This window comes from Sylvia atricapilla, chromosome 1, assembly GCF_009819655.1.
Source record: "Sylvia atricapilla isolate bSylAtr1 chromosome 1, bSylAtr1.pri, whole genome shotgun sequence".
Lineage (NCBI taxonomy): Eukaryota > Metazoa > Chordata > Aves > Passeriformes > Sylviidae > Sylvia > Sylvia atricapilla.
In genome coordinates this window covers 112,946,448-112,959,071 of record NC_089140.1, presented here as the reverse complement: position 1 = coordinate 112,959,071, position 12,624 = coordinate 112,946,448, and the positions used below count along the sequence as shown (strand labels likewise).

At 35.4% G+C, this 12,624-nt stretch overlaps 1 protein-coding gene across 3 annotated transcripts in view; it reads left to right on the top strand.

Annotated features, from left to right (window-relative positions):
* The window catches only part of RB1CC1 (RB1 inducible coiled-coil 1), a 67,168-nt gene that overhangs the window by 17,293 nt on the left and 37,251 nt on the right, over nt 1-12,624 (top strand). For 2 of the 3 annotated variants that reach the window (XM_066330995.1, XM_066330987.1), the window contains exons 4-7: nt 453-579; nt 849-1,019; nt 10,776-10,978; nt 12,167-12,602. In XM_066330995.1, the coding sequence (XP_066187092.1) occupies nt 453-579; nt 849-1,019; nt 10,776-10,978; nt 12,167-12,602 (937 nt within the window). Of the gene's footprint in view, nt 1-452; nt 580-843; nt 1,020-10,775; nt 10,979-12,166; nt 12,603-12,624 lie in introns of those variants that run through there. The other variant, XM_066331003.1, reaches the window with a different exon arrangement.

Below are 12,624 nucleotides of genomic sequence, written 5' to 3'. Positions count from 1 at the left end.
TCAGAGTTTATTAGGTGGAATTGTGGTTATGTTACGAATAATGAAGTGTTGATAGTCTTGACTACTAGGGCTTTAGCAAGTCAGCTGTTTGGTCATAAAGTATAAATTCAAGAAAAAATATATGACTTACAGTTGTTACCCTAAATGCTTGGTGTGACCTAATCCAGAATTTTAGCATGCTTAAGATCTTGGAAAAAGTAATTGCTGGTGACTCATCAGCAATGCAGAAGCTGTTTTTATTTACCGGATAGCTTATTATCTGGATATCCAGAATGCAACACATCACACCACTTACAAAACTTAGAAATACGTCATTGTGCAGAATAAAAGTGTTTCTTTTAAAAATGTCTGCTTTGATACAGACAGGTCACCTGTGTCTCTTACAGAAATACACAAAATTAAAGACATGAGTAATCTGGTAGCATCATTTCTCTTCTCATTTTTTTTTTCAGTGTGGCTGATCTGAAACATGCAATTCAAACAAAGTATAAGATTGCCATTCAGCACCAAGTATTGGTTGTCAATGGAGGAGAGTGTATGGCACCAGACAGAAGAGTGTGTAGTTACAGTGCTGGAACAGTAAGTATGCTGCTTATGCTTCATTCTTAGTCTAAACTTTCATACAGGTGAAGAAAAAGATTCATAACTAAGGGATTTTTAAGTATTTTTCCATGGTGTGTTGTTTGCTGGATTTCTTTGATTTTAAAAACAGATGTTTATGTATTCAGTTTCTAACTGTAGATTTTAAATTGTTCTCAAGACTTGTTACCCACATGGGGAAATAATTCATGATTCAACAGTAAGTTGCCTTTACTCAATGTTTGGTTTTGTTTTCCTTTTGAGTGTAGGACACCAACCCAATTTTTTTATTCAACAAAGAAATGATCTTGTGTGAACGTCCACCAGCTATCCCCAAAACCACGTTTTCAGCAGAGAATGAGATGGAATTGAAAGTAGAAGAATCTCTTATGATGCCTGCAGTGTTTCATACAGTAGCATCACGAACACAGCTTGCTGTGGTAAGTAGGTTGTTACTGGATTTGCACACCAAAGGCAAATATGTCAGAGGGAAAGCTTGATGTAAAATATGAAGTAGTTTCTTCAAAAGGCATTAAGAATGTTGTGTTAGTTATGATGTACTCTTCAGAGCCTTTGTCTCAGAGTTTCAAGGTGAGTGTTGAAATGTGCTTGCTTCTTCAGCATGTTCAGAGCTTCTTTCAAAACTGTAGTGTAAGACACCTTTTGGATGTGTATGTTTGTAGTATTGGCAAAACAAGTGATCAGGTCGCTTTGGACCATGCCTTAATGCACTGCCTTGTTTTCAGTGTCCTCAGTCTGCCTCAGCCTGAAACGAGAAAAGTAATTTTGGAAGCACTGTTAACTCAAATAGAAAAATAACAGTATAATTTTTAAAAGTATCTTTCCAAGCTTCCAAATTTTATGTCTGAGCCAACTGGTAAGGATTTAATAAAACTAAGCTTTTTTTCCCAAAATTCAGGTTTCTTATTATTGAGTACTGCCTCTTACTTGCATACTGCATATATTTACTTGCAAACTGGTCGGAAGTGCAATTTGATTATTTCTGTGTTGTTTTGATAGGGAAAAGTTGCTCCTTGCAGCATGGTCAGTAAGATAGCAAGTGTGCATGCAGTAAAAATGAGCTGCATGCTCGAGACACTGACACAATGCCTTCAGTAGCTGGGCTGATTATGTTTATGTATTAAAAATTGATCTCATTTTCTTTACAGATTTTACCTTTAAATGGATTAAATATTTTTCATATCTCTAAAGAATATTTAAGCTTCCAGTGGCTGCCAGCAGGAGAATTTCACTCAAAATGAGTAGTGATATGGTTTTTATCTTGGTAGCAAAATTTCTTAGTTTTAGTGACAGCTTTAATGCAGTTAAGAACATTTAGCACTTGAAGTGACTGGGGTTTAATACTGTAGAGCAGAATTTAGAGAAGTGTTAACTGTTGCATGTAGAACAGGGATTTTGGTTTCCGCCTTGGCATCCTGGCCTGTCAGGAGGGGGGAAGTTCTCCTGAATAATGTGAAATAATACGACCTTGAGATACGGTCTGATTTAAGGCAAGGATTAAGTCCAGTAAACTTTTTCTCTCCCCCAGCTGTTGATAGAGCTGGCTTTGTAAATAGGACCTTGAGTTTTTAAGTATCTGTGAGTCATATGACTGTCATAGAGGAGAGTGGATATCAGTGTGAATTCAGCTAAGGAGTAGGAGGTTTTCAGTTGTGCTCTGTGAAGAATGTGATGGTTCTGGTTTTACCAGCTGAAGCTGAAAGTGCTTTAAAATAATTTTTTTATGAAGTATTAAGAGGAGGTTATAAAGTAAGCAGAGGTTATAAAGATAGCTTCTAGATACTGAACATGATTTGACATGAAGGGGGACTGTAGTAATTGTTACAGTGCTTGTGTTTTGTTGAGGGTAATGGAAGTGGAAGGTGATGATACTCAGTCTCGTGTTTCTCACCGATGTTTTATCTGGTTTCTCTATTCTGTGCCCTGTTTTCTGCTCTTAGGTTCTTAATTTGGCTTTCAGTTTGGTAAAGTTACTATACAATGATGGAACATGTTTAGTGCCTCTGAAGTAAGCTTTTTTTATTCCAAGATTTTATAAAAAATACTCCTATTTAGACATGAAAATAATTGTTGATGCTGCTTAATCTTCCCCCTTTGATTCTGAAGATTGTATTAATATGCAGTGCATGCAAATTTATTGCAGTGTTTATGCCTTTAAATATGTTACCTAGATCTTTACTGGCTCATTATGGTGGCAGGTCTATAATACTATTAATACTTAGCTACAGACTCTGGATAGTTTATATAGAGAGAGTGATTGTGAGGTAATTTGCAAGGAAAAAAATAAATCTTTCCATACTTGTTTTGCCTATTAGTATTGCAGGATTGGGGGAAGCAGGGATGGGGGGGAGGAATTGTCTTTAAACATGGATCCAAGTAGAATGGAGGTGTTACTTTTAGCCTACAGATTTATTTTCAGGAAGATTATTATTTGTTCCCCATTTTTGACAGTTCTTCTCTGCTTATAAAATACCATTTTTATATAGTGATGGTATTTGTTTTCTCATTGAAAGCTTGAAAATTTATTTAAAGATTAAATAGGTAGTAATATTCCTAATTCTGATTTACCTTTAGATCCACAGTTAATTTTATCCAAGATTTGAAATGTTCTAAAGCCATAGATTCTGTGTTAGACTGTGAAAATTAATTGAGTACTTCTCTGGTATGTTTGGGGACTGACAAATGTGTCACACGTGATAGAAAATTAGTGAATAGTTGTTGTGATTTTTATATGTACTAAGGTGCAAAAACTGTATAAAGAAGTATTGTACTGAAGTAGTTTATCATGATGCTTGCTTGAAAAATATGGAACAGTAATTCAGAAGAAACTGGGGGAGGACTGGGACTGTGGTTAGAGCATTAATCTTCTCTAAGGTTCATGATAAGCCTCTTGCCTGGGAGGAAGAAGGAACATGGGATATTAATCCTTCTCAAAATTGATTAAGATCTGGGGAGAGGTAGAAAGGCTCTGAACCTCTATGGTTGTGTGATTGATGTACCCAAAGCCACACTGAGAGTACTGTGTGGGAGAGTTCCTGGAAAACAGACATGAAAAATCCAAGCTTTGTTGTTTTATTGTTTCTAGAGAAATGGTAACCTGCTTTACCAGAAAAGCAGATTTTCCTGTCATAATTTAGAGCGTTTTAATTAATTAAATTTGATTAATTAATATTTACTACTAATGGAGGTGCTAATACATGATGCTAATGTAGTATGTAGTAGGAAAATAAAGGTTGCATTCTAAATTATTGTTTGTGAAAACGTCTTACCTGTTCTTGTCAACAACAAGAAGCAATGATGTGCAAATATTAAAAGAAGGGGAGAATATTTGATAGCTAGTTGTTTCTATTTAATCTGGTGTGCCCAAAGACTATAGGATATGATCTTTAAAATCAGACTTGATATGAAGTTGCAAACGTACAGTGATATATGGCCTCTAATTTTTTTTCCTCTCAATGAAAGTAGTTCTAGAGTCTCCTTTAACAAGTATTTTTTATGGATCTATGCTGTTATGGCCTCTTCATCATTTTTTCTATGCCTATAATTGGCCATTATTGACTTAAATTATGTGTTTGCCTTTTTTTTTTTTTTTTTTTTTTCCCATAATCTGTTATTACTCCTCAGGTATAACAAGAAGTCATGTTTTAGTTCATGGTGGAGGTCCTGGCATTCTCATGGCCTGTTGCATATGTATTTGTAGGATATAAATATATGTAAAAGTAGCCATTCCCCCCTCCCCCAATTAACAGTAATTTCTTTGAGTTACATGTAGCCTTTTTTTTAGATTTCATAACTCCTAACCAAAAATTATTCTTGTGTGGAACTTACCTTGCGTTTGGTTTTCCATGCCACTGTGTTTGTTATATCAAGACACATCTGTTTCTTCCTGTTTTCATGATTTTAACATCTATTACAGATTTTCTTAAGTTTCTGTTCACTACCCGTGATCTCATTATGTAGAATTCACAGCATAAAAATTAAGTAGCTTTAAAGAAGCTACATCTGTTCCCTTAACTTATTCCTTTGCCATTTAAACTGAAATTCTTGCCACAGGTTTTGTCATTAGCAATATGATGTCTTTGTTTATATGTCTTTAAAAAGCTCAACTTCAGAAAGTTAAATCAACTTTCTAAGCCTTTTTCCATTTTATGTCTTGGAATTCTGGTTTCTCCTGGACTAAAAACTTATGTTTGAGAAGTCTCTGCCTGAAAGGTTCCAGGTTGCCTTTTTTACAGCTAGCCTGGTCTCCCACCTTCCCTGCAGTTGAGCAGTTCCTGCCTTGAGCTGCAGTATGTGGACAATGAGGTGCACACCAGCTGAGAAGACAAGCTGTTCTCTAAACAGTATGTTGTGCAATAGGCTGTGTTATGTCAATCTTGTAATCTTTTAACACCACTGCTTAAAATAATTTGTTAGCTTAGCCTTTAGGATTTTTTTTTTTTTTTAGTGGTCTAACTGAAGTTCCCATGTCATTTTTCTGAGAAGGCTATTGAACTTTTTGTGGTTGGGTATGTTTCACATTTCATGGGATGCTGCTGCTGTCATGATCAAACTGTCAATTCCTGTCAGTTCTTCTTTGAGAACTGGAAATGAGGATGAGAAACTTGTGTGGTCATTTCATTTGGATGCGTAAAACCGCAGCTGTAGTCATAGTACATAGTCACAGATCATTCTCGGTTTAGTTTCAAACACTTCTAGTGTTTAAGCCAAGAAGTACAGTCATGCTTCCTGAAAGCTGTGGATCTACTGTTTAGAGAAATGCTCTTTTCTCTAGAAAAGTTGCTTTAGATCGAGCTTTTAAAAAATTATCAGAAGGAAAAGAGTTAGGTGACTTGGAATCAAGCTAGTGGAAGTTAACACTTGCCTTGTACTGTGGTTTGACTACCTGACTGGTGGTTTATGTCACTTTTCAGTGTGTTTTTTGATGGTAAATTCTGTCCCTTGACTTTTCCAAACCTGTTTATGTTATCAGAGAGAACTAGTGAAAGCAGTACTGAAGAAAGTCATTAATCAGTGATTTACAAAATAACTTTTGCTGTGCCACGCTGGTGAAATAAGTACTTTCTGAATAGGAAATGAGTGGACTGTGTGGACAAATGTCCAAAGGATGCAGTCACCAAAAATAACCAATACTAAAGGAGAATTGAATAATCAACTGTCTGCTGAAAGGAGTTACCTTGAAATATCAGTCTCCCTCACAGTGAAGCTAACTGCTCCAGTTACAGGTTTAAAAAACTGAAATCTTGAAGTGTGTGTTAATCTAGTAAGTTCACTGATGTTATAGCTGTGTAGGTATTAGAGAGAGTGGTTACTAACTTCGGTAAAAAAGGTAACAGTTTCTTCTTGTGAGAGCTTTGTCTGCTGTTACAGTATATGAGTTTGTGGAATTTTACTTTCAAGGATCATTTTTATTGGCCTGAGGTTGATTTTTATGGTGATTGAAACCTGTAGGGAGTCCCTTTTACAGGGTTTCAGACACATGGCAGTAGAGGACTTTGACTTATCTCCTTCTACCACAGGGTTTTAGAGAATGGAAAGAACCCTTCATTTCCTGAGAACTTTTTTCTTTAGAGATAAGTCCAAAGACCACTTAAGACAAAATGACCTTTGTCAGATTTTGCTCATTCAGAAGAGCAGAATTCTGACAGTAGGATGCAGAGACAGTCTTGAAACTGATCCTAAACACTTCACCAGATAATTTCTGCTTTAGATAAAACATAATGTGTTGCTTCTACTGATTTTTGTGGTTGAAACCTAGAAAACAAAATTCATTATAATCAGAAGAATCACCTAAATTTAAGCTACAATTCTCAAACGAAATAAGTCAACTAAGCACTCTATTACAACACCCAGCCAAAGATTAAATGCATTCATTTCTTGAAAAATTGGGTAGTGAAGTTGTCATTATTTACTCTTCAACAAAACAGCACGTGGGGATTAGTCTGGCGCTCAGTACTCATGTTCTGGTAGTGGTGCTCTTATAGGTCCTCATTCCAGCGGTGCAGTGAGGCCATTGGTGTTCTAGGTATGCTGCTGTAGCCCAGTGGGATGAATGTAGCCCTACAAGGCAACTGAAGTTAACTTTTGTGCTCTGTGAACCGTTGGGTGTCTGCCAGTAAGACTTGAGTGCATCTGTGAATAGTCAATGACAAAAGCAAGCCTGTTGTTAGTCAGGCTTCATTTTCTGTGCTGGAGCTGGCAACCTTACTGAGAAGCATTAAAACATATGTTGGATTGCAGGCCTTTCCTTCTGTGCCTGATATAATTCAGTTTTTAGACTTTATTAGTTTACCAGAGAGCTGCTTAATTCTTTCTTTGCATAGAGCCATAGAGTTATATTAAATAAATTGGTCTAGATCCTTCTAAAGTAGCCCGAGTCTCTCATGAAAATGTTGTCTATGGAGGTAGACAGCAGGTAGGAAAAACAAGTCACATCACCTGAAGGTTTACTTCAGAAGTGATGGCAAGATAAGAAAGGTACATTTGTATAGCTTTTAATTTCATAACTTTAAAGAAAATAGTTGAAGTTATAATTTATATAAACATAGATATTACAGAGGAAGCAAAACAACTTCTCTGCTTTGTTTTCTTGCTGTGTGTTTTCACATTTTGAAAGCAGGATTGACTAAAACGAAATATTGGTTTAACATAGTGTTCTAAAATGCACTAGTATCTACTTAGTATAATCTAAGACTGAAAGAGTTCTGACATGTGGACAAATAGTTACTATGTGTGGTTTGACCTTCATTAGAAGGTCCAAACATCCATCTGTTTAGAACCTCCTGAATTCAGAGTAATATTCTTTACTCTTTCAATGTAATGAGCTTACTGCATGATATGGCTTAAGAAACGACCATCAAAAGCAGTACTGTATTTCTGTGGACTTTAATTGCATTCAGGTTCATCCATGCTGACAGAATTCTCCTGTTTGCCTCCCACTACCTAGACAGAACTTCTTTGGCACATGTAAAAAATAACTTTCATAGGATGATAATATGGGATGCTGTTGTAATTAATACCTTACATATGTGCCCTGAAACGTGTCTGTTCATTTGTACAATCTGATTTGTAGTCTGTCAGCATATGGGTGACTTTGAAAACACATTATTTAAAAGAAACTTAGCTAATAAATTTTGGCCTCAGAGTTAGCTCAGAAAAAAAATCTTCCATCTCTGGGAGACATGGTATGTCTCAATGCTTATGGTTGAGATTATTTATGAGCAATATTTATGATGGCTTTTGTAAGGGGATTTTTATTTTAATGTCCACGTCTACATTGTGTACATTAAGAAGCTGCAGCTCATCTGACAATGAATTCCTTGTTGAATACTTAAAAAGTGTTTGGGTATTTTTATGTAATGGTTTATGGGTATGTATCTGTTTATATGAGAGATTCTGACATTTATTAGAATGCCCTTCTAGGTTTCTGAAAAATTAACAAATATTAATTTGCTACCTGGGACATACTGTTCACTCTTGCTTTTCTATGAGCCAGACTGCTGGGATAGGAGCTCCTGGTTTGTTTTAATTTGAGTAAATTGCCTCAGGTTATACTCTTAGATACAGTGCGTCAGTGATGGTTTTCAGTTGTGTAACAAGCAATCTCAATTTTGAGGATTACTTTTTTTCTTCTTGTAACTTCTGTTTTGTGTTTGAAAGTGTTTTGCTGAGGAAACAAGCTTGTTAAAATTAAAATCTTAAATTGGCAGCACTGAGGTTCTGAAAGGAATATCAAAACTGACATATAATAAGGCTTCATGGGGCAGCTCTAACTTGTAACTGTTGACTTCTATTGTGAACACAATAAATAGATCTAGATGAAAAGCAAACATTGCCCACTAGTTAGGAATATGTCTCAGGGTGGAAAGTTTGGTCATATGAAGCCTAGAACATATTTCAACGTGTTAAACATTTGAGCTGTGCTGTGCTAAGTGAATGTGTCCAAAGGAAAATAGAACTGGCAAAAACCTCTACTCAGGACATTTAAAGAAACAGCTGACTCCAGTCTTTACTTTGCCTGGTTAATACCCATTTGGAGGAAATGCATAAAAAGACTTCATGATTAGTTTTGATTTTGTAGGTGGCTTACATTGTTTTAAACTGCTTGAAAGTATTGTGTGTTTTTGTATATGCTCTCACTTCTGGAACTGTGGCTCATAGTGGTTTGGAGTGGTATGGCTCCTCATGTGGAGGAAGGTTGAACTTTGAGAGAGAATATTTTTTGTGAGTTGAAAGTAAAATGTTTGTGTCCATTTCCAGGATGTACATTAGAATGCAGCAGAGACATTCAGTTACCTTTTCATATTCTCGGTATACTTTTTTAGTGTATCTTAGGGTAAAACAGCCTGTTCTTTTGGTTCTTAATATGATAACTGAGGAAGCAGTAATCCTGCTTTTTTATATGTAGTGCAATTTGCCTTTGCATAACTTGTATACAAAGTTAATTTAAGACAGTAAAAAAATGTATAAATGTTCAAGTTAATATTGCATTAGTCAACTTATGTACATTTAAATTGTATAGCCAAACTGGGGATAGTCTGGAGAAAATTACTTGCAGATTTCAGCATTGTCTGGATATCATTCCAGTTGTGTTATTGTTGATTTTTGACTTAGGAATCAAGAGTTCCTGCAGCAGTTAAAATAACCATTATTTTCAAGCCAGAAATTATCATTCTTGCCTGCACGGGAAGCTGCCAAAGTTCAGAAAACAAGAAGAGAAATACTATCTTTGCTGCAAAGTGATAGGAACTTGTAATAACAACTTCGAATTTCGTTGGAGTTGCATGTATAACTATTTTGAATATTCATTGGTTATCTGCTGGTAGTTTATAGCTCTCAGTGATTTAAAGGACAGTAGAATTTTGTCATGCTGCTTGAAACAAGGCTTGAACTTCTGAAATAGGGAGGATGATCATAACTTTCAGGTTTTGTCAATATGAATTATGAAATGTTTCTTTAAAATGCTGTACAGTTTTCTGGTTCATTTCAGAATGTAAGTATTGTTGATCCCTAAGTTTTTTGAGCGTGCATATGTGCTGCTAACCAAGTGTTCAGCAACAAATGCATTCTGGAATGTGCACGTTAGGTTTTTAACACTGCTTTCTCACTGTATTTTGTATAACTTATTTTCTCACATGTGTTTCTCTCCTGTAGCACAAGAGAGTTGTGTTCAGTCCTGGTTTAACAGCATGCTCAACCTGCAAACAGTGAAAAGACCTTTTACTTGTAGGTTAGGTAGATACTAAAACCTAAAGTACAGCTGTGTGCAGGAAAGTATTTTCCAAGGAGACTGTGACTGGTAATGTTTTGAGCTGAAGGATTTATTGTATGACTTTTTTATTACTTTCTGATGTTTTAGTAGGCCCTTTGAGGGGAATAGCCCTTTTCTTAAATTCCTAAACTTAAAAAGAGTTTCTCATCTACTAGTTGAAACTTTGGAATTGATTATAATGAGCATTGCTGTTAGTACACTTTTATTAAGATCTGGTAGTTGCCATATGTAGATCTCTGTTTTAACTTTGCTAAATGGGGCAGTAAACTCTTATGGCAGTAAAATGCCTCTGTGTCATCCAGTACTGGAACAGAAAAACTTCCACATTGGTTTGCACATGCCAAGTTTGAGGGTATGTTTTAGAGTTTTGGGGACACTGTACTGCTGCTTGTCATGTTGCATCTGGTTTATTACAATGAAAGACTGAAATTATTTGCCGTGATGTTTCATCATGTCTCTGTTCTTGCACCTGATCCACCTGTGCTTTTTGCTGATTGATTGTGCATTTTATTGTCATCTTCTGAGCTTCTCCTTGGCTTATCAAAAGTGTTCTCCTTATTGGACCTTGATCTCCAGTTTTTCCTATCGTATTATTAGTACAAGGGTTGCTATTTATGTGTGTATGTCCTGAATATTTTATATTATCAGTGTTTAATTAATTTTATAGGTTTTGGAGCTACAATTTTCATCTCTCTGTTATGAAGATACTTTCCAGTAATAGTGCATACTTTTTTTTGTCATCTAATTAACTTCCTTTATTCTTGAATTTTAAAAACCACGTTATTTTCTATGAAGTCTTCAGATGTACAACTTTTTAGCTGTTGAAATTTCATACTTTTATGTTAATATCTTCAATAAAATTGCAACAATAGCCTGATTTGTATTTTGTTGGTTGTTTTTTCAGGAAATGTATGAAGTTGCCAAAAAGCTTTGCTCCTTTTGTGAAGGTCTTGTACATGATGAGCATCTTCAACATCAAGGCTGGGCTGCCATAATGGCCAACTTAGAAGATTGTACACAGTCTTACCAAAAGCTGCTTTACAAGTTTGAAAATGTGTATTCGAGCTATTTGCAGTCCATAGATGATATCAAATTGAAACTTACACAGTAAGTTTGCAGTTAAATTCATTCTTAATCTCCAAATTTACTCTATTTTAAACTTAGTTTTTTCAGTGTTTTGTGTCTGGTGCTTATTCTGCTTTACCAAGCATGTATTTGTTTGATTCTGTGTCATAGAGAACATTGTTTCTGTTCTATGCTAGTTACTTTTTTTAACTGACATTTTTCCTTGTAGTTGTCAGCACGAAGAAACCTGTATTGAGTTATGTGGAAGATAAGCTAGTTAATGAACAGCTGCTTAAGAGCTGGAGTCCTTCCAAATGTGCACTAGAAAAAGCTGGATAAGAAATTTAGACATTAACATTGTTAAATACCTATTTACACATTTGAATTAATTGTTTTTTAATAACTTGAACTGATATTTGGAATTACAATCTGTGTTGAAAGTATGAAGTCATAACACAAACTTTGAATCAATTTGTATACCTTTGAAAGGGATAAGGGGGCATGTATGTATACATCTATATATAGAGAGAGAGTTAGGGATAGGTACATATATATATATATATATATATATATATATATATGTGTGGGGGGTGTGTGTTTATGCTTGTATCCTGCAAACTCTGGGCGTTACTTCGAAGTAAATCTTTTGCATCTTTGTAGTCACTGTAGTATTATGGTATTTCTATGAGTGCTTTGCTTAACAGAATATAAATGGGGAATGTGCCCTTAAAAAATAAAAACATAAATATGTTAAATGTATATGTATATGTTATGTATAAATAAAAACAAAAAAAGTTGAGCTTCATAGCTTTTACCAAATAGAAACTATTCAAACTCTGCAAAAGTAGTCAGACAGAGGATGCTCAAAGCTCTGCTAATAAGCATTGATATCCATGCAGATGGGAAACAGAAGTCCCAGTTGTGTGTTTAAACAAAGAAGTAAGTGGGTGTCTCTCAGTTTATCAAACTGTCCTTTATTTCGTAAGCTTGGAAGTGTAGAAGATGTCATATTCAGTAGTGGAAGAGAGCAAAATCTCTGACTTCTTTAGGCATCCTTCCATGATAGTCAACACAGAAGTTTTAGAGGGTAGCTGCAAAATAATTTTGAAGTCTGCTTCCATTTTAAAATGAACAGTAGTTCATACTGTGGGTGATTTTTATGTAAGATTTTGTGTCATGTTGGCTTGTAGATACTGATGGATTTTTTTTCTTTTCACTTCTTAAAAAAAGCTTGGGTTCTGCTGTTTCTATCATGGCCAAGATACCACTGCTGGAGTGCCTAACAAGACATAGTTACAGAGAGTGTTTAGGAAGACTGGAGTCTTCACCTGAATATGGAGGAGCAGAAAGTGAAGAAACTGAGGACGGGAAATCTGCTGAATTGGTGCTTTATCCTGATGTATCTAAAATGAACAATAAATCAATGTTAACATCATTTTGCAAGTCAGTTGAACATTCAGCTCTGGAAGGCACAGATCCTGAAAATGTAAAAGATGATAAGGAATCTGGTCAAAATGCTACTGTCCAGGACAATGAAATGTCAGTAGAATTGAAAGATGATGATCAGCCTTCCTTCAATGTGTCTTTATTAGACTGGATAAATGTTCAAGATAGACCTAATGATGTTGAATCCCTGGTCAGAAAATGTTTTGATTCCATGAGCAGGGTAAGTTATTAATTTGTTTTAA